Raw genomic sequence first — 19,852 nt, 5'->3', positions numbered from 1 at the left:
ATACATGTTAGACAACTTTTTGGGAGCCTTGTGTCTTTAACCACTACAAAATAATTTGTATTCATCCGAATCTTGCACCATTTCCCTCAAATCTCTGGTGCTTCCATTCTCTTCGCCTCACAAACACACATTCTTTCCAACCTATTTCTTAAGCCTTGCTCTTTAGTATTCATTCCTCGAACATTTCACATTTCATCTTCCATAGCCTGAGACTGTCACTAGATGGGCTTGTATATACTGAATTGCTCTGCCACTGACCATGGATTGGGTCAATCAAGGTTTTCACGTAAGGCTTCTTAGTATAAACCAGGTAATCAGGCCTAAATCTCACTTGCAACATTCCACCCTATCGGCAAAGATCTGCAGTGCTATAAAACATATATTTACAGGAACTTTTTAAACATGAAAATGGCCAACGTTTACTTCTGGAATTGCAATATGGGGGGATGGGGCTTGCAACAACACGAGAATATCCCTCCTAAAGTGAAATGAAAAACAACGTGCCATATTCACCTCCCTGCGATCTTTCCTAGAACTGCATGCATTACCTCTGTGAAAACCACAAACATCGCGGTGGCTGTGTCTTATTACATGACTACAGCCCTACGAGGGCCTTTTGGGCTGCAAGGCTCCAGGCCAGGGGTAGGCAACCTCGGCTCTTTTATGACTCATGGACTTCAACTCCCAGAATTCCTGAGCCAGCTTGGCTGGCTCAGGAATTCTGGGAGTTGAAGTCCATGAGTCATAAAAGAGCCGAGGTTGCCTACCCCTGCTCCAGGCTAATCTTTCACCTCTGCACTCTACCGCCCTGATCCTGAAAAACGAGAGGGGTCCATGAAAACAAAACGGAGCAGGAGCCCGGTGGCTTCTTTCCTCTCGTAGTTTGTTTCAGAGTCAACCTAGCCAGCTTGGAGCGTACGCGGGTAGCCTACTTGCGAGCCGGGTACAAGCTCGACGGCGCTCCTCTTCCTCCCCCTCATGAGAGCAAAGATGATCTGCGTTTTCTCCTCACCGGGACGGGGGGAAATGGGAAACGCCTCTCTCCTCCCTCAGGCAGCGACGGGGGAAGGTCTCTCAGCATACCTCCCTTCCCGGCTCGGCCCCAGAGCAAGAGGAGCTGTCGCGGCGGCTCCCTCCGCTGCCCCCTTTGTCTTTCTCTGGGTCCCAAGGATGCTGCCGTAATTCCCCCGCCAACTCGCTGCGAAGGCTTGGCTAGTCGAGAGCCTTTCAGTCCGGTGGAAAATGCTTGGGGCAATGTTCCTCGCTTGCTCCATGCTGGTAGTTTGCTCCTGCTTGGCCGAAAGGGAACTTGCAGCGTTGACGCAGGACCAATTGCCCTACTTCTTGAGTAAGTTGGATGGGCGGCTGAGCCATGATTAGTCGGACGGCCGTCTCGAGGGAGATTTCGCTGTTTGCTTTCTCCCGCTCTTTTTCTCCCTCTCCCTCTCTCGAATTCATTCCTTTCCTGCTATTAGCTGATTATATACAGCGGGTTAGCATAAAGAGCAATGCTTTTTAGCTTGATACAACTCTCACTCCGGGGATGGGGGGGAAAGCTGGAACCAAATCCTTAAGTTAGGAAATAAAACTTACTACCTCCTGAGGAATTTACTTCCTATCCCTCCCGGTTGAAATGTCGGTCAGAGACCTTACCAGTCAGTTCTAGCTCTATGCTAGGCTTGACTACGTAAAACCCATTTAACCACCAGTGCGCACAACCGAGGGGCCAAATTTGGCTAATTTGGCTTTAATTTACAATGCAGATAGTCCTCAACTTACTTGAGTTTGCTTAGTGACCATTCAAAGTTACAACAGCACTGAAACAAGTGACTTAATGACCATTTTTCACACTTATGACCATGGCAGCATCCTCATAATCACATGATTTGCATTTGGATGCTTGACAACTGACTCACATTTATGATGGTTGTAGTGTCCCAGTATCATGTGATCCCCTTTTGCAACCTTCTGACAAGCAAAGGCAATGGGGAAAACAGTTTCACTTAACAACCGTGTTACTAATTTAATGACTGTAGTGATTCAGTTAACAAATGTGCAAGAAAAGTCATAAAATGGGGCAAAACTCATTTAACAAATTTCTTGCTTAGCAACGTAAATTTTGGGGTCAGTTGTGGTCGTAAGTTGAGGACTACTTGTACTTTTTCAAAACTCGGTGTGCTGCGCATGGCCAGCTCTTTACATTTGTGCTTCAGTCCCACAAAATGAGTTTCCATTTCCCAGTTTTAACTCTGCTTTATGCATGTAGCCGGCATGTGCAGCTAACTGCTTATATGTGACTGCATCTTAACATTTTCCAGGCAGTTTCTCATGTGAGGGAATGTCATTTTGTTTGTATTAAGCTGCAGTGTCTATGACTGTAACACTGATTTCTCGTGTTTACTGTGAACCTATCTGCATTACTAGTGATAACTTATCATTGTTCCAGAACACATTACTGGTATAGACGCTTTTAAAATCTTTTGCAAGCTTTTCTCTGGGTCTATTCGAAGCATGAGGCATACTACTTGCTGTGTTGAGGTAGAGAGCCCTAAATGCCTTAGTTTCCAAATTTCTGACTGCCTACATAAGTTATTTGCTTCCCTCTCTCAGTGACCCTTGCCATCCTTTCATTTACATATGATAAAATAAAAAAAAGCAAATCATGTAATGCTGCAGGCATGTGTAGAATTGTTCAATTTCTATTTTGATAGCATCAAAAGATGAAGTTGGGGAGTTTTTCCTCAGAGAAAGTGCTTTTCTTTTTAGCTGAAACAATACCTGGGGATTATTAAACTACATGAAGTCCAGCCAGTTGATTCCCAATTTTTTTCTATGTAATCAAAACTGCAAATATGGAGGGGAGACAGGCATACTTTTTCTCCTTCTAGAGAAGGGAAGCTGCAGGCTGCCACTGTCTTCAGACAGGGAGAGTGATTACACTATGTTGAGTTTCTGATTAGGTGTAATTCACACATTTTGTTGAAATGATTTTGAGACTACTTTCAGCACTTCCCTGACAACATGAGAACTTTGGAGATAGATGGGTTGAAGGTGGAGCATGGTACCCATGTCTGCCTTCATAGTTGTATTTTTTTGATACCTGAAGAAGCCTAATCTAAGTATGACTGAGTGTAAGTTGTTGATTTGTCCAACTGAAAGCTAAGTATGAATGGCTGTGAAAAAACCATGGTGCACAAAACACTTTTGTTGTGATTTTGAATGAGATCAGGATTTTAGAAAATATACGTGCTAAATGTTGCTTTTGGACATCTCCCTTGTCACCATCCTGATTTTAATTATCTTTAAAATACTATTGTTATTTTTAATTGGAAGCTGCAGGTGCATAGCAAGGTATTAGCTTCTACATCAGGGGTGTCAAACTGCCGGCCCACAGGCCGGAGCGTCACAGAGAAACCGCGCCCATCCCATTTTCGGCAATGGGAAAAAGTTCTGATACGTCGCACGACGTCACGTGACATCACGAGTTTGACATGCCTGTTCTACATGATCTCTATTTACAAGAGTGCCTGTGAGATTTGCATAGGCTTAAAAATACGATCACAACTGAGGCCAAAAGTTCCCTTGCCAAGCAAGACAGTTGTTAAGTGAATTTTTACAACCTTCCTTGCCACAGTTGTTAAGTGAATCATTGCAGTTGTTAAGTTAGTAACATAGTTGTTAAGTGAGTCTGGCTTCCCCGTTGAATTTGCTTGTCAGAAGGTCACGAAAGGGGATCACGTGAGCCTGGGATACAGCAACTGTCATAAATACGAGTCAGTTGCCAAGCCTCTAAATTTTGTTCACCTATCATAGGGATGCTGAAGTGTGAAAAATGTTCACGAGTCACTTTTTTCAGTGCTGTTGTAACTTCAAATAGTCGCTAAATGAACTGTTGTAAGTCAAGGGCTACCTATATCTTGTTAAAATTTCCAGGGAAAAAACAATACAGTTTAACTGGATGGTAGCAGGTTCTAATCTGAGGGTTAGAAGAAGAAGAAGAAACAATCTCATTAGTTTTTCTACAAGAAAATTAGTGTTTCATGAATAGCTAGAGCAATCTTTTTTTGAAATATTCTCAAAATTCCAAATCTGTCCCCAAGCCTAGCAACTTGACTATTTTTGTTTCAGGGCTGTAAAAATTAGTCATAAGTCCATTTTTTCAGTGTTGTTGTAACTTCAAATGATCCCTAAAAGAATGGCTGTAATTCGAGGGCTATCTGTACATCTCATTCTGTTAAGAAAAGAACTTATAGAAGCTGATTGTATGCTTGAGTTCCAAAGTTTTCAGTATAATTGGAACTAAGGTCAGACTTTTTCCAGTTGTCCTCCAAACAGCAGGTTCCCTGGAGAGCCCAGAGTGCAGAAGTCCTGTCAGGGTTCTAGCTTTGCTTTGCCATGTATCCAGTGCTTTTTTTGTAAAAGAAAAAGGTGCCAGAACTTGCACATGTCATAAAACCTGCCTTGCCTACCCTACAAAAAAGTTGCCGGAACTCCGTTCTGAGCGTTCTATGAGAAAAAAAGCCCTGCATGTATCCCTAATCCTCATCAGATGCCTTCTGGGCTTTCCTTCCTGTTTTGGTTAGATGAGTCAACTTACTGAGAAAGCAGGAAAAAAAGAAAAAGTAAGAGTTTGCTTAGATGGAATGTGGGCAAAAATTTAAGACCTTTTTCTCACAGCCCAAACCAGCTAGAGCAGGGGTCCTCAACCGTGGTAACTTTAAGACTTGTGGACTTCAACTCCCAGAATTCCTCAGCCAGCTTTGCTGGCTGAGGAATTCTGGGAGTTGAAGTCCACAAGTCTTAAAGTTGCCAAGAGAACACACCTGCCCTTACTGTATGCATAATCTGAAACAAAACTTTCTTTGTTCTAGGAAAAGGATTATTTATTATTCAAAGTGAGAATTTCAGTACATGTATTACTGTCGAAACATCCGAGCTCATCCTTGAAAACTGCAATCCAGTTTCTAAATACATGTTGTGGAAATGGGGTTCGAAACAGCAGCTTTTCAACATAGGCAGAAGCAGTTGCCTGGGGCTCAACCTCAGTAACCCGGAGCCATCACTACTAATGACACAATGTGACTCTCCTCAATATTTGCTGCAGTGGCAGTGCCATGGGAAGGCGCTTATTGGGGCATCACAGTTCAAATTAGCAGTTGAAAATAGCAAATTTATTGTAGTTAAAAAGATTTCCAACTATGGATGGAAACAGTTCATGTCACATGATGACCTTTGTGAACATGCATTTGAAGGTAAATATTTTTTTTCCTAATCATGCTTCCCTTAATACAGGTGGTTCTTAAACATGGGAGTTATAAGAACAGCATCTTGCTATATGATTAAGATAATTACTTCTGTTTGCTATCAGCTGGGCGCATCAGCAACCTATGCTGCATAGAATTTGAAGGTATAAAAATCTCAAATGCTAAACACTGTGCTGGCATAATTCTTGCCTTTTACATGACGATCATCCATATATCCAGGGCCTGGCATATTGTTAAATATTTTGTGAAATTTCTTCCATGTGAATCAGCATTCGTGGTCTATAAAGCCTATTTAGTTGCTCAACAGGTCAGAAACAAGCCATGGGATAAAACAGACATGAATTCTGGCTTACTCTTGGATACGTGAAAGGAGCGAAGCAGAAGGCAAGTTGTGAACACTTGAGTAGGCTCAATTCACATAGGGATCTATAATGGGTTATAGCAGCAGTGTCAAACTGCCGGCCTGCTGGCTGGATGCGTCATGCAGAAGCTGCGCCCACCCCATTGCCGGCAATGGCACAACCGTCCCCATACGTTGTGTGACGTCACGTGATGTTGCGAGTTTGACATGTCTGGGTTATAGAGTTAATAGATGAATTGGTTAGATTTATAACTTCCATGATAAGTAATATGGAAGGTCCAGTAGTTAGCCTTCAGCAACATTACGTGGCTGCTTGGATTTTCTGCAATTACACAGTGTTGATGTATATGGCAGAAGAAAAGAGTCATAATGCAAGGTGGGGCTTTTTAGATCAATTCTACATTTCTATATGGATCAGCTTTATCTTTCACCTTAGTTAAGTTATCAAGAAACTTGATGAATTACAAAATACACAGTCATCCTAGGAATAGTTCAGCATAATGATACAAGAAGACACATTTACAAATGCTTTGTATGTCTCAAGACTTAAGGGTAGGAAAATTCCATAGTATGAAAATGATAACATGGGAATGGCTTTTAAACTTTATATCTGGCTTGAAAATATATCTGGCTTGAAAAACTCCTGCTCAGTTTTTTTTACTTGAGAAATACTCTAATTGTAGTCCTTGACTCTGAAAACTTAGTAAAGGCAATTTGTACTGTACTTGCAAATCCATGAATCTCACATGTCCTGAACTTGCAAAAATACAAATAGCAAATATATTAATTACAAAGCAATGGGCTTATATTGTAATGAATTTGTTAGACTTTAAGATGTTACTACTACAGCAGGCTTGTATGGGTGCTCCTTTGGACAGCTTTATTAACTGACTGATGGCAAATGCTATTACAAAAATTATCAAGTGCAAATCAAGTTGTTGCTATCATGATGTAAGCCTTATTAAAAATTGATAGAGCAGAATCCTTCCTTTCGGTGAAAGTCCATGTACTGTTGCAAATCACAAAACTATGAATGTACCAGATCTTCTTTTTAGGGGGGGGGGAGGAATATCCGTTAAAGGTTTTTGTACCTTTTCAATTTTCTTTCCAAATGATGTATCAGCAGTATTTTATTCCATTCAGAAATGTATACCCTGTTGGGAAATTCCCTTGGTTTGCCTTGTGTTTTTCCATTTAAACACAACAATAAATGGCACTATGAATGTATCAGAGATTTCAGAGAAGATGGCTATCCTTGGTGTGCCACAACAAGCCACTATGAACAAGATGAAAAATGGGGATTGTGCCCAAATTCTGGTATGTAGCAATTAATATACTCCTTTACTTGTTTGTAGCAATGATACATACATTGGCCTGAGGTTATTAGACTAATAACTGGGATGGTAGTCATGGGGTGGAGAGGTATGTATATGGGTGGATGCTGATTATCAATTCAAAATAATGTTTCCTGAATTGTTAAATTATATTATTCATTGATATTATGAAAAGTTATTTGAAGTATAAAGATAATTTTGAATTTCAGAGTGCATCCTATTTCCCGACTTAGTTTTGACATCAGAATATGGAAAGTATGCTCATAATAATATCATTTTAGCATTTCCACTTTTCCACTAGGTGTTAATTAATCTAGATTGTTACATTAGGAGTGTTATGTTTCTTAATGACTTTGTAATATCACGCTGTGTTTTCTACACAGGGTCTGGCTGTGATAGTTTTTGGAAGATAAATACAGATACTCAGATTTGTTACCAGATCAATCTTCTTTCTGTTCTCTCCTGGAATGAGGCACGTGTGGCATGTCAGGGACAAGGAGCAGAACTGCTAAGTATCACGGATATGAGGGAACAGAAGTATATTGGTGGTCTAATTGGTAAGTTTAAAAGTCATTATAAGTGAAGTCTGGAATATAAGAATGTTCAAGGAAGCCCCAATTATTCTGATTCTTGTTTAAGAAATCTCTGAGTTGTCTGAGTTCATAAATAACAATCTGTTATGACTCCAGTCAGCTTGGAAAGCGGTTAGGGATTTAGAGATGCATCATCTCAAGAAAAGTTATTTGGCATCAAGCTGAAAAAAAAACCCAAAATTTAACACTACATGAATAAACAACAGAGACTTTTAGATTTGCAAATTCTTTTTTCCTGCAATATGTTGGTGTGGCTATGGGAATTTTGTGATGGAAAGGAACACATGTATTTTTCTAGCTAGCTTCTGTGGTCCACTGGGGCAGAAGTCTTAATTGCTAGTTAATTCAAAAGGACACATTGCAGTTTCTTAATTTTCTCAACTGATTTCCCATCCTTTTTCCATTTTCCTGACATTTTCCTCAACAGCATCTTATTTGGAGCTGAAGACAGTGGATTTTTAATAGGAAGTTGCCATTTCTCTTTACTTTGTCACCTCTACTTTTTTTTTGCCTTCTATGATTTTTTTTTGTTCATGACACATGGATTACATTCTGGGAACAATTTAGAACAGTGTTTTTCATACTTAAGTACCTTAAGACAGTGTAGACAGTATCTGGGGAATTCTGAGAATTGTGAAATTGTGTGGAATTGAAATCCACACATCTTACAGTAGCCAATTTTGAAAAACAGTGATTTAGAAGAAAAGGTTGCATACAGCTGTCTGGGATAGGTTATTCGTCAGCTGGTGAAAAGGGCTTATACTTTTTGGCTGGAGCAGCACTGCTTAAATGATTGCTTGTTAGCTTTTGAAGTCCATGAAATAAACAATTCTTTTGAATTCATCTGAAGTTCCCTGCTTTGGCTAATTTCTATTTCCTTATTGCACAGTTGACATGATAAAGAGAGTAGGAGAAAGGAAGAAACAATCCAGATGTTTTCTGAAAACAATAATTACAGAATGCTGGCTTCTACATCTGCAGAAATCTCACTTGGCAAGGGAGATCCATGCATTCTATTGGTTTAAAAATTCGCGACTTGCATCATTGAGAGTAAACTGTGATGGTATCTGAATGGCAACCTGTTTATGAGTGTTTAATATATTTTACAGAGCAACTGAACACAAAAGAAGATATGATATGGACAGGCTTAAATCAACTGGATGAAACTGCTGGCTGGCAGTGGTCAGATGGTGCACCTCTAGCCTTGGTGAACTGGCTAATGGGTATCACTTGGATTTATTACAGTACTGTTATGTCTGCGTATTGCAACTAACATCAGTAATCAGCTGACAATGTACCAGCGGGGAGGGATTAGGAAAACCATAAGATCAGTCCTATAGACCAGTACCCCTAACCTTTAGGTGCCAAGGACCAGTTCTGTGGAGAGCGTTTTTTCCACAGACTGGGTGGTCATGTTTTACAAGTGCCTTGATTCTGTGCATGCACAGATTGTGCTTTGCTTTCTTGCGCTGCCCGATTCCTGATGAGCTGCGGACTGGTGCTGGTCCATGGCCTGAGGTTGCAGACCCCTTTTATAGATAGAGTGAATCAACTAATTCTGTTTATTATAGGGGAAAATGGCTGCTTTTTGAATAAAGGCATATTTCTCATAAATTCCACCTGACAGGTTGATATTGTTTAGTGTTTTTTTTCTTTTTCTCTCTTTTAAAATACATATCTTAAAATATCTTACCATTTGCCTCCCTACCACATTTTTAGTACAAAGTGCCAATGAAAGGAATGCTACTGGTATGATCTGAGCACTGCATAGTCTTAAATATGAAAAAAAAATTCTTAGAACATGTGAAATAGCATGTTAGAATATTTGCATATCTTAACATGCGAAAGAGGGACTTCCTTGCTATTCTTGAAAAATTAGATGTGCTATATTTGTTCAACAAAATGGTGCATTATGAATTATTGTATTATTGAATTAAGGCCACATACAGTCTTTGAATTACAGTTCACAAAATAAACAAGCTGTGGCAAGATGATAGATTTTCTGAAATTCATACTAAGATTTCTAATTTGAAACTTTGTCATTTTCTCTGTACAGCAAATTTGTGAGATTATTTCTTGAATGTGATTTTTAAATGCATGCTAATATGCAAGAGAGAACCAGTTTGCTATAGTGGTTAAGGCTAAAAACCAGGAGCCTCAATTCTAATCCCTTCTTAGACTCAAAACCAGCTGGGTTACTTTGGACCAGCCACTCTCTCCCAGCCCTAGGAAAGAGGCAATGGGAAACCAGTTCTGAAAAACCTTACCAAGAAAAATGCAAAGACTAGTCCAGGCAGTCTCCAAGAATCAGACGTGACTGCAGAAAAAAAATGCAGAAGCTGGATTCACAGATTTTCTAGACAAACATGCATAGGTGGCGAACTTATGGCACGGGTGACACAGGTGGCACTCAGAGCCTCTCTGTAGGCACGCATGCCATCGGCCCAGTCCTAGGCCTTCAGCTGGGTTTTATAAAACCTTTTCGCTTTAGGCCTCCGCCACCGTGTGCAAAAAAAAGAGGTTCAGTCAATCAATCAATTTCAACTTCTCGTGGGAAGAAAAAAAGTTCTCGCAAAGTTGGAATTGCTTGCTTGAACTTTTTAGTCCCACCCAGTCTGCCATTACCACTGCAGCCACGCCCACCCAATGGGCCATGCCCACAAAATTGGCCACACCCACCCAGCACCCGATGATACGTAAGTGGGTTTTGGGTTGCAGTTTGGGCACTTGGTCTCTAAAAGGTTCGCCATCACTGCCATAGGCATTGTGCATTTAACCTTTAACATTGGTTCTACAACAACTCGCCACAACCAACTTGCTTGCCACAGTCAACTCACCACAGCCAACTTGTTATAGCCAACTCGTCACGCCAAATCACTCTGGGACAACTTGCCACAGGACAAGAGTTACACTTATATTGAAGAAATAGTGGAATAGAATCATTAAAGGACGCCAAAGGAGAGACAAAATTAAATGTGAATGACAAAACAATATTTTTAATTACTTTAAATAATTAAATTGAATTGTTGAATTGTCCTGCAGTGAGTTGTCCCATGGCAAGTTGGCCATAGTGAATTGTCCCACAACCAGTTGGCTATGGCGAGTTGACCACGGCAAATTGGCCGTGGCAAGTTGACCATGGTGAGTTGGTTATGGCGAGTTGGCTGCAGCGAGTTGTCCCATTCCGTTCAACATTCATAGAATAAGCTAGGAATTGACTACCTTAGTAGTAGCTAGTAATTCAATTTTGATATCAATCTATTATCAACAGTTGAACCCATAATTGATTTGGAAGCTGATCCAGCTACTTCAGGCATAATTTTTTTTCTTATAGGCAACATGGTTTGCCAATGACTAGTAATGCCAGAATTCTTGAATCACCCTTCCATGTGTCATCACACAAGAAATCTGAGTGGTATATTGTAAGAACACCTGAGGGATGGTATGATGTCTGTGTGTTCTGTACACAGAAAAAACTTGTTATTGCTTGAGAGTCCCCTGTCAATGGGGGCTAAAAGTTACAGACGTTTTTCTGCCACTGCAGTATTTTGTTTGACTATTTTGCTTCTTTTTGTAAGGATATAAATTATTATAAATGTGTTTGCAGATCCCATTGACAGTTCTCTAGGACCAGCTCATTGTAAAGCTTTTAATTTAAAAATACAGAATGATTGGCCAAGTTACTCATGTGAATCTGGACTACCATATGTATGCAAAAAATACTTAAATGCTACTGACCATGAAGCAGTTGGTAAGTTACCACTTTCAATGTATTGCAATTTTACTCTCTAATTTTATTTGCAATAAAATGACATTTTTATTATACATTAGTGCATTATTGGATTTAGACAGTTTGATATATGGTATATATGCTCTGAATGCAAAGAAATAATAAAAGTACAGAGTATATCCCCCTTATTTTTAAATTAATGAAATAAACATTGATGCTGGTGGAATATCTAAGAATTCTCTTGTGCCATTTTGGAGGCATAAAACATAATTTTTACAAACAGAAATTAATGTTGCCAAAAGATTTTCTTCCCGTCTAGTCTGGTAGATTTCAGGAGTAAACAACCTATGTTTATATTACATAAACTCTAGTGAAATATACTTGTGGATTCCACATACAGGAAATATACCAGGAGTCTGAGCTTCTTAGTGAAAATCCATAAAAAATAGTTAACTCTGCTAAGAATTTTTGTATGTTTGGTTCAACAAAGAGGTACTTATTCTGCATGCCAAGGGCTCAGAGTGAATGTTGCATTTGATTTATATGTATATATGTTGGTATATCTAAGAAATGAAATAATATTCTTCAGTGGAAACATATTGAAATTTCCAAGTAAATGAATGCCCTCATTTTTTTTAATCATGTGATTGTAATTTAGGTATTGACTAATATTAGGTATAGTCCATGAAAAAATAATCCATAATGTTGGGTTTGTCAATGTGTTTTTTAAATGTTGGGTACCAATGCACAATTTCCTAAACTAATATCTAGAGAGGAAAAAAGCTGAAGATTTACAAGATCACCAGATTGTGATAAGATCTCATGTAAAACCGTCAAATCTTGTAAAGTTCAGTCTCAGCAATTTTATTGTCTTATTTTTGGGGAACCAAATGATATTGCATTACCAAACAGCTGCAAAAAATAATCACCAGTTAAATGTTATTGTTTTTGTTTTTGTTATTTACCTCTGTTTTCTTGGGTCTATAGACGTTAATGGCAACCATTCTAAAAATAAAATTTAAACCAAAAAATATCATCACTTCATATCATACACAATTTTATTATTTTCTCAGAGAGAGTCTTGGCTTTTATATAAAGAGATATATAGATAATTTCCCTAATATAAATTTAGAACAACATTTGGTCCTGTTTTGGGACGTACTGTACATTTACTCACAATCCACCCTCATTTCATATGAAGTAAAATAAAAATGTCTATTTAAATGTATGATTACTATAACAACTACTTAACTTTAACAAATGTATTGTCCAAATGTGCAATTTGGACTTATTTTTCAATCACAAACTCCAGTACGATTTATAGTTAAGCCTGTAGGTTTTTTAAAACGAAATTGCAACAAAAGTATCTTAAAAGCTAGAAGAATTTACTGTCATGTAAACATTTGTGAACTAATTATTATCAGGCAGGTTAATAGTATAATAAATTATTGTTCGAATATTACAGCGTTCCCTATTCTGGCTTTTAATTTGCATTTAAATGTGTATTTTTTCATTGTTACTCATCATGCACATATCTAAACAAATTTTCACTAAAATGTTTTTTAAATATATTTGTGATTGAAAGATAATTATACAAGATTTAGAAGGTATGAGAGTCAGTCGTGATCAAGTTTCAATTTGTTCATTGCCTCACAGAGCGTGATCAAGTCAGTGTAATGAAAGATCAAATTGCCAAAGGATTATTTTGCAGTTTTTATTTGTGTAATTGCACATTCTTATTCTTTTTTGCACTTGTATTTTTATATATTAATACATTTTTAGTTTTGTAAAGAAAAATAGAAAACAATGTGAAAAAGCTAATGTTCTCACATAATATATATGGAATAAAATTATATAAAAGTAGGATGTTATTCAATCTATTAATATAGCTGTTTTTATATATTTTAATTAAAAGGTTCCTGGAAATTTTATCCTACTATCTGTGACAGTAATTGGTATCCATATAATAATTACTGCTATAAACTTCATAAAGAAGAAAAGAACTGGAATGAAGCATTTTTCTCCTGCCAGGATGATAATAGCACACTCATTAGCATAACCTCTTTGGCTGATACAGAGATGCTTATTAACCTCCTTGAATACGGTAAAATTTTATAATTAGTTGATATTGAACATTGTCTTACGATATAGGCCGTTTGCATTTTTAATGCTCTTAAGAGCGCGTTTTGGTTTAACTTGAACTACAGTACTAGAATTTTGCTGAAGTTCTTTTGGAACTTTCCTCAAGGTTCAAAATTTAGTATTATTAGACAGCTTTGTAAAGTTCAGGAACAGCATTCTTGTAAGCTGATAGGGTCACACTGGGAAGTTTCCAACTGCTTTGCACCATTACTGGCTCTCCAACTCTCAGAGGTAACAGTAGGCAAAGACTTAATGCTGAGGAAGATGGCTTGAATTGGGGATGATAACAACTTGAGAACATGATCCATTAAACTTGGAGTAACAAGGTTGTGTAAAATATTACCCATTATAGTATTAGTACCAAAAAGCAAGCTGTCATTGAAAAACTCCAGGACAACTGATACACAATCATTTTTAACATTCCATTTATTTCTAGTGGACATATTAATATAACCAGCACCCTGGATATTTGTTTTTTTATGTATCACATTTACATATCAGCTTGAATCACTTCCATGGGTAAGCAGACTGTAGACCTCCAGATGCTGCAGAATCACAGCTTTCATGAGGATCAGTTAACATGATACTCGGAACTGTAGTTCAACATCTGGTGAATCACAGTTTCTCGAGCCCTGAGTTTTATTGCACAGTCCACATTGGAAGCAAGTTAAAAGAAAGAAAAAATAATTTGACTGAAATTACCTCTAGTGAGTGTAATGTCTCAGAGGTCTTGATAGATTCAAAGCTAGGTAGGCTTGGTAGTTCATAAAATAATTGCAAGCCACGGTGCCTTTGTGTAATTTTGTTTTGTTTTGTTTGGATAGCTGCTATTAAAAACAACACTGAGATGTCCTATAAAGCACTTGTTTGCAGTGGGCATTTTGGGGACATACGTTTGATGATTTTGGCCAACAGAATACTACTGAGCTTTGACAAGATACAGGAGAGCCCATGTAATGCTGAGCTGTCAAGAAAACAAATATTTACAATATCATGAACGTATAGGATAAGAGGGATAAGCAACAGGTAGTCTCAGAATCATTTTCAATCTTTTTGCAGTCTCATTTTTTTTCAGGTCCAGCCAAAGGGCCATCATCTACTCTTGTTAAGCCTAATTAAAGTGTGCACAACTTTTTAAAAATATCCTATTACTCAAACATTTTTTAGTTTTTCAAGTTGTATTAAGATGCACTTAGTTATCTTCTATAGAAAATGTGACAGACACTTGGATTGGACTAAGCTGTAATAAGACTCCTCCTGTGGAGTTTGAATGGTCCGATGGATCTGCCATAACCTTCACCTACTGGAATAAACAAGAACCAAATATTCTTCAGAAGAAAGGACAAATTTGCGTTTCGGCTCAGCAACATGTATGATTTATTTATTTTTTAAATAATTCAGTGAATGAGTTTGGATGTTATGTATATATGTTACATGTGTGTTTCTGTGCTATGGATATTACAGAATATTGTGAGCCTTCTATATTTGATGGTATTCAACATACCGATAGCACTTAGAGTTATACACCACTTCAGTGCTTCATAGCCCTCTCTAAGCGGTTTACAGAGCCACCATATTGCCCCCAACAAACTGGATCCTCATTTTACCCACTTCAGAAGGATGGAAGGCTGAGTCGACCTTGAGCTGCTGAGGATTGAACTCAAAGCAGTGGGCTGAATTAGCCTGCAATACTGCATTCTAACCACTGTGCCACTGCGCCTGCACGACCCATATTAAACAATTACTTTTGTGCATACAACAATTAGTAACAAAACAGTGTCTCTGCACAGCTATCTCACCTATCTGATCCATTTCTATTAGTATAGTCATTTTTTTCCATGAAGGACAATCAATTTCTCATTTCACTGCTTTCTTCATACTACATTATCTGAGGCAAGTTTGTTTCACAGCCTTTCATTTGCTCGCACGTTTGAATTTTTCCAAACTAATTTGCAAAAAATGCTGATGTTCATGTTTTTTCTGAGTTGGAAGATATCTTGATAAATATTCTATGATATCACACAATAGTTCTATGAATTATTGAGAACAATATATAGCAGAAGTGCAAAGCAGTCAACAATATTAGATAAACTACAGAAAGATGATGAATTCATATTTTAGTTTTTAGAGTTTTTATTACACAAAGTTTTATTTTAATACATTTACAGTACATTTAAAAGGTCTACCTAGCTGTGCAACAGAGCCTATTCATGCATTAAATAATAGGAGACTGCAGAAGATCTAAAGATATTAGTAATACTCTCAGCCTAACGCGTATGAGTAAAGCATCTGAAATTTATTTAGTTTTTAAATTTATTGGCCACCCAAATAAGTAAGCCTTTCTGGAAAAAAAATGATACTTGAGCTATTTCAGTTGTTTTTCTGCTGTAATTCTATTTTCTTACTGTTTTTGACCAGGAAGGACGCTGGAAAGTTAAAAATTGTAAAAGCAGATATTTTTATATTTGTAAAAGAAGAGGCAATCACATTTCTGAAGTGGAATCAGGCTGTCCAGAGGTAATACTTCTTTTGCATCTATAATATATGCATTTTACATTCAAAAGTAAATTGTACTGGGATCAGTAGGATGTATACCCAAGGTGAAAATTGTTTCTCTGTTGACATTAATCAGTCTGCTTAATATAAATGGTGTGCAAGACATCTTTCTTGGAAATTTTGGGCTGCACTATAAAATAAAAACATATTTTTGGAGGCGTAGCAATAGCACTTAGACTTATATACCGCTTTGCAGTGCTTTACAGCCCTCCCTAAGCGGTTTTACAGAGCCACCAGATTGCCCCCAACCATCTGGGTTCTCATTTTATCGGCCTTGGAAGGATGGAAGGCTGAATCAACCTTGAGCCACTCAGAATCGAACTCCTGGAGTCCTGGACTGAGCAGCGAGTTAGCCTGCAGTACTGCATTCTAACCACTGCGCCACCATGGCAAGCTGGCTTTTAGGCTGGGCTAACAGTTAACCAATATCTCAGTGGCACGCCAATCCACTGAGAAAAGGATTTACTGATTTTATATTAGTCAGTGACTAAATTCCAAAGAATATATTATGGAGGAAGATTGCTGGCTTCTTATGCTCATTATGGATCTGTATGAAAGATCATAGGAAGGATCATTATGCCCTCAGGGCCTTCTAAAATGTGTTTGTTTTTTTTTCAAACCCAGGATGAAGCAGGGCTATATATTAAGCCTCCCTCTCTTTAATTTCCATATTAATTTGTTGAGCAAAGCAGTTTGTGACCCCAGTTTCTGTCCTCCAGTTATGTCCTATAGAAAGGTGACCTCTGTTGTACGCGGATGGTGGGCTTCTATGTTCAGTTGCGTAGAGCTGTAGATCAGATAAAAGTCCTTCAGGCATTTGCCTCTTACTACTTTGAAGAAAAATGTGCCATCATTTATTCTAAGATCAAAAGTCTTAGTTTTTTTTTCTAAACAAAACATAGCTGGCAGATTGATATAAGACAGAGCAAGTGAAATACAGTATACAGCTGTGTTGGTGTTGCTTTCTAGTAGCCTTGATTGAGTATATTAGAGACTCTGCTCTAATATGTGGCTGCAATTTTTGTTTCAGTGGGGATTTACATATTACCATATTAGAATTTGAGCCTTCCAGGGGAAGGCAATCATAAAGCTATTTTATGAAAAATAGATTTGCATGGACAAGGTTTTTTTTATGCTGGAAGCAAAGCTATCTTTGTGGTCCTTTATTATGTACCTAGAGCTGTCTGACATGTGGAGGCAGAATCTATTGCAATAGAGGCACAAATGGGGATCAGCAAAGTCAGTTGCTGGCTAAAAATATCTGCCCTGAGGGCCTGACCTCCTTGATTCTATTGGATGACTTTTACTCATGTTGGAAAAAGACTTTCAAGACAGAACTACACAGCAATTGTCTGTCTGCCTTAGTCTCGCAATCCTTGGGTTTTCCCCAAAGAGGCCATAAGAGACCAAATGGTGGATATTGATGTATAATTCTCACTAATTCTAATAGTTAGTGAGAGTCAGAACTTGTGCTACTAGAAAACAAAAGATAAAACTGGCAAGTATTTTTTATTTTGTTCCACTATTTACCCACAAGAGCTGTTCATTAGATTATGCAAATATTTCAGTTTATTCTGTAGTTTATTGGCTACTTTTTGTTTTCTGATCATGCCTCTAATCCAGTGGCCCCCAATCTTTTGGATGCCAGGGACTGGTTCTGTGCAAGACATTTTTTCTGTGGACAGGGAGGATGCAGTTTCATGTGCATGTGTGGATGAGGCTTTGCTTGCTTGTGTGGCCCAGTTCTTGGTGGGTCTGTAGTAGGGGACCCCTGCTCTAATGAAATTAGAGGCAAGAAGGCTGCAAAGTGAAGGCAGAATCCCTGAAAAATTTATCTGTGTTTTATCACTCAGTGAAAAAACAAATTTAAATGTGCACAACATTGTTTAATATTTTTACAGTTCTAAGTAAATTGCTTAGCATAAGTATATATACACACTCCAGAAAAAGTATTTGTTCCATAATTAACGTTCCAGTTCCAGAATTTGTTGAACTATAAGGACAGTCAACATGTACATGAATTCTTACATATACAGAAATGCTCATTTGCTTGAATGAAAAAAAACATTCATTATAAAGAATTTCTTTATATGTTGAGCAGTTCCAAATAAAATCCCTTTATTTGGAATTGCTCAACATATTAGATCATTTAAAAAGCTATGAAGTGAAGTCATAAAGTGACTTCTTCTCATTCTTCGCTCATTTTGTGGATCACTTCCTTATCAGCAGTTGTGACTGAAGTTGCTATATCTTTATGCATCAAAAGAGGGAGGACTTCTGGTGACTTCCGGTGGCGGCGCGGCGCCGGAGACAGCCTTTTCGGGCTGCCCGCGGCTCAGCTGTGTTGTTTTCACCCGAAACAGTGCCGATCAGCTGTTCGGGTGGATTGGAAGCCCCCTCCTCGGGAGAAGAGGAGGGGGTGAGGCCCCAGGTAGGGGTTGAGTTCTCCGGGGCCGCCTGAGCTTAAAGCTTGGGCGGCTGAAGGATTGAACTCCCCCGTAGCCTGGGTTGCTCCCAGCTGTTCAGCGTCTCTGCTCCGGGATTTTTGGAGCGGAGCCAGGCGTTTGCGACCACCCGTGCCAGAAGGAAAGACCATGGAATAAAAGGAGCAGGCAGAGCGGTACAGGAGGATAAGGTGAAGAGGACTTTTATTTTTACTCTCTAGCTTAATGGACTTTATAAACTTAAAGTGAAAGTGCGCAACAAGTGAAAGTAAAAAGATGGCGGCTAAACCTCCCTCAAAAACTCTTCGGAGTGCTGGAACTTCCCCGGTGCAACAGACATCGTTGCAAGCTTTGCTTCCTCCTGCTGCATTGACATCGAAGGATTTACAAGATGCTCTTGAAAAACAAGCCCAGGTAATTTTGGAATCACTGGGTGATAAATTGGCAAAGATGGAGGAGAAATTGGAGAAATTGGAGGAGAGAATAGAAGAGAGGATGGAAGAGAAGTTCAGTGCGATGAGGGTAGACATTTTGTCTACAGTGCATAGTGTGGCTGAATGTGTGCAAGATCTGGATGAAAAAGTGGAAGACCTGACTCAAAAGAATGCCATATTAGAAGTAAAGGTACTGGAGAATGAAGATTTAAGAGACAAAATGGACAGAGAACTGAGTCTTGTTCAATATCATCAGATGCAGTATGCTGTTAGAATCAGAGGCTTAAAAGAAAATATTAAGGAAGACCTAAAGCAGCTGATTTCTGAGACTCTGGAAGCAGTATTGGGTCAGCCAGCATCTGAAATAAAGGGATGCATGGATAAAGTGTTTCGTGTAAATTCATGGATTGCTAGACAGAGAAAGCTACCTAGAGATGTGGTGGTTTATTTTGCAAAGAGGGAAACTAGAGATGAAGTTATTCAAGCTGCCTATGATACTAAAGTTGTGATTGCTGACCAAGAAGTTTTGGTTTTAAAAGAAATTCCTCCAAAGATTTTAAGGAGAAGGAAGGATTTTGCATTTCTTGTGCAGGAATTTAAACAACGTGATATAAGGTTCAGATGGAAGATTCCAGTTGGATTGGTGGCGATGCATGAAGGCAAAAGGTACCGTCTGGTTACTGTGACACAGGCGCGTGATTTTTACAATAATGTTTTAAAAGCAACCCCACTACCACTTCTGGAAGCTGCAAAGGGATCTGGAGAAGGAAAACCTCAAGAGGCTGAAGCTGGACAGACAGAGGAGAATGGTGCTGGAGGAGATCAAGCTACAACTTCTTTGGCTGATCCTGGAGAGCAGAGGGTGACGCGTGACGCTTTAAAACGAGCAAAAAAAATAAAAGAACAAGATCAGCAGAAGTTTATGGAACTTTCAAAACGTACTTACAGCCAAGCAGTGGGAGGAGCACGGCCTAAAGGAGATAGTGGGCCTATT

The 19,852-nt window shown here is 38.6% G+C and overlaps 1 protein-coding gene across 1 annotated transcript in view; it reads left to right on the top strand.

Annotated features, from left to right (window-relative positions):
• Window positions 1–1,242: 1,242 nt before the first annotated feature.
• PLA2R1 (phospholipase A2 receptor 1) overlaps window positions 1,243–19,852 on the top strand; it is a gene marked incomplete at both ends in the record, with an annotated part of 79,257 nt that continues 60,647 nt past the window's right edge. The window contains 9 exon segments of the mRNA XM_083367369.1: window positions 1,243–1,348; window positions 4,872–5,252; window positions 6,769–6,942; window positions 7,343–7,516; window positions 8,662–8,775; window positions 11,160–11,303; window positions 13,198–13,386; window positions 14,634–14,794; window positions 15,843–15,941. Coding sequence (XP_083223495.1) covers window positions 1,243–1,348; window positions 4,872–5,252; window positions 6,769–6,942; window positions 7,343–7,516; window positions 8,662–8,775; window positions 11,160–11,303; window positions 13,198–13,386; window positions 14,634–14,794; window positions 15,843–15,941 — 1,542 coding nt within the window.

The sequence above is a fragment of the Vipera ursinii genome (assembly GCF_947247035.1).
Source record: "Vipera ursinii genome assembly, chromosome: 1".
Lineage (NCBI taxonomy): Eukaryota > Metazoa > Chordata > Lepidosauria > Squamata > Viperidae > Vipera > Vipera ursinii.
This window is presented reverse-complemented; position numbering and strand designations above follow the sequence as displayed.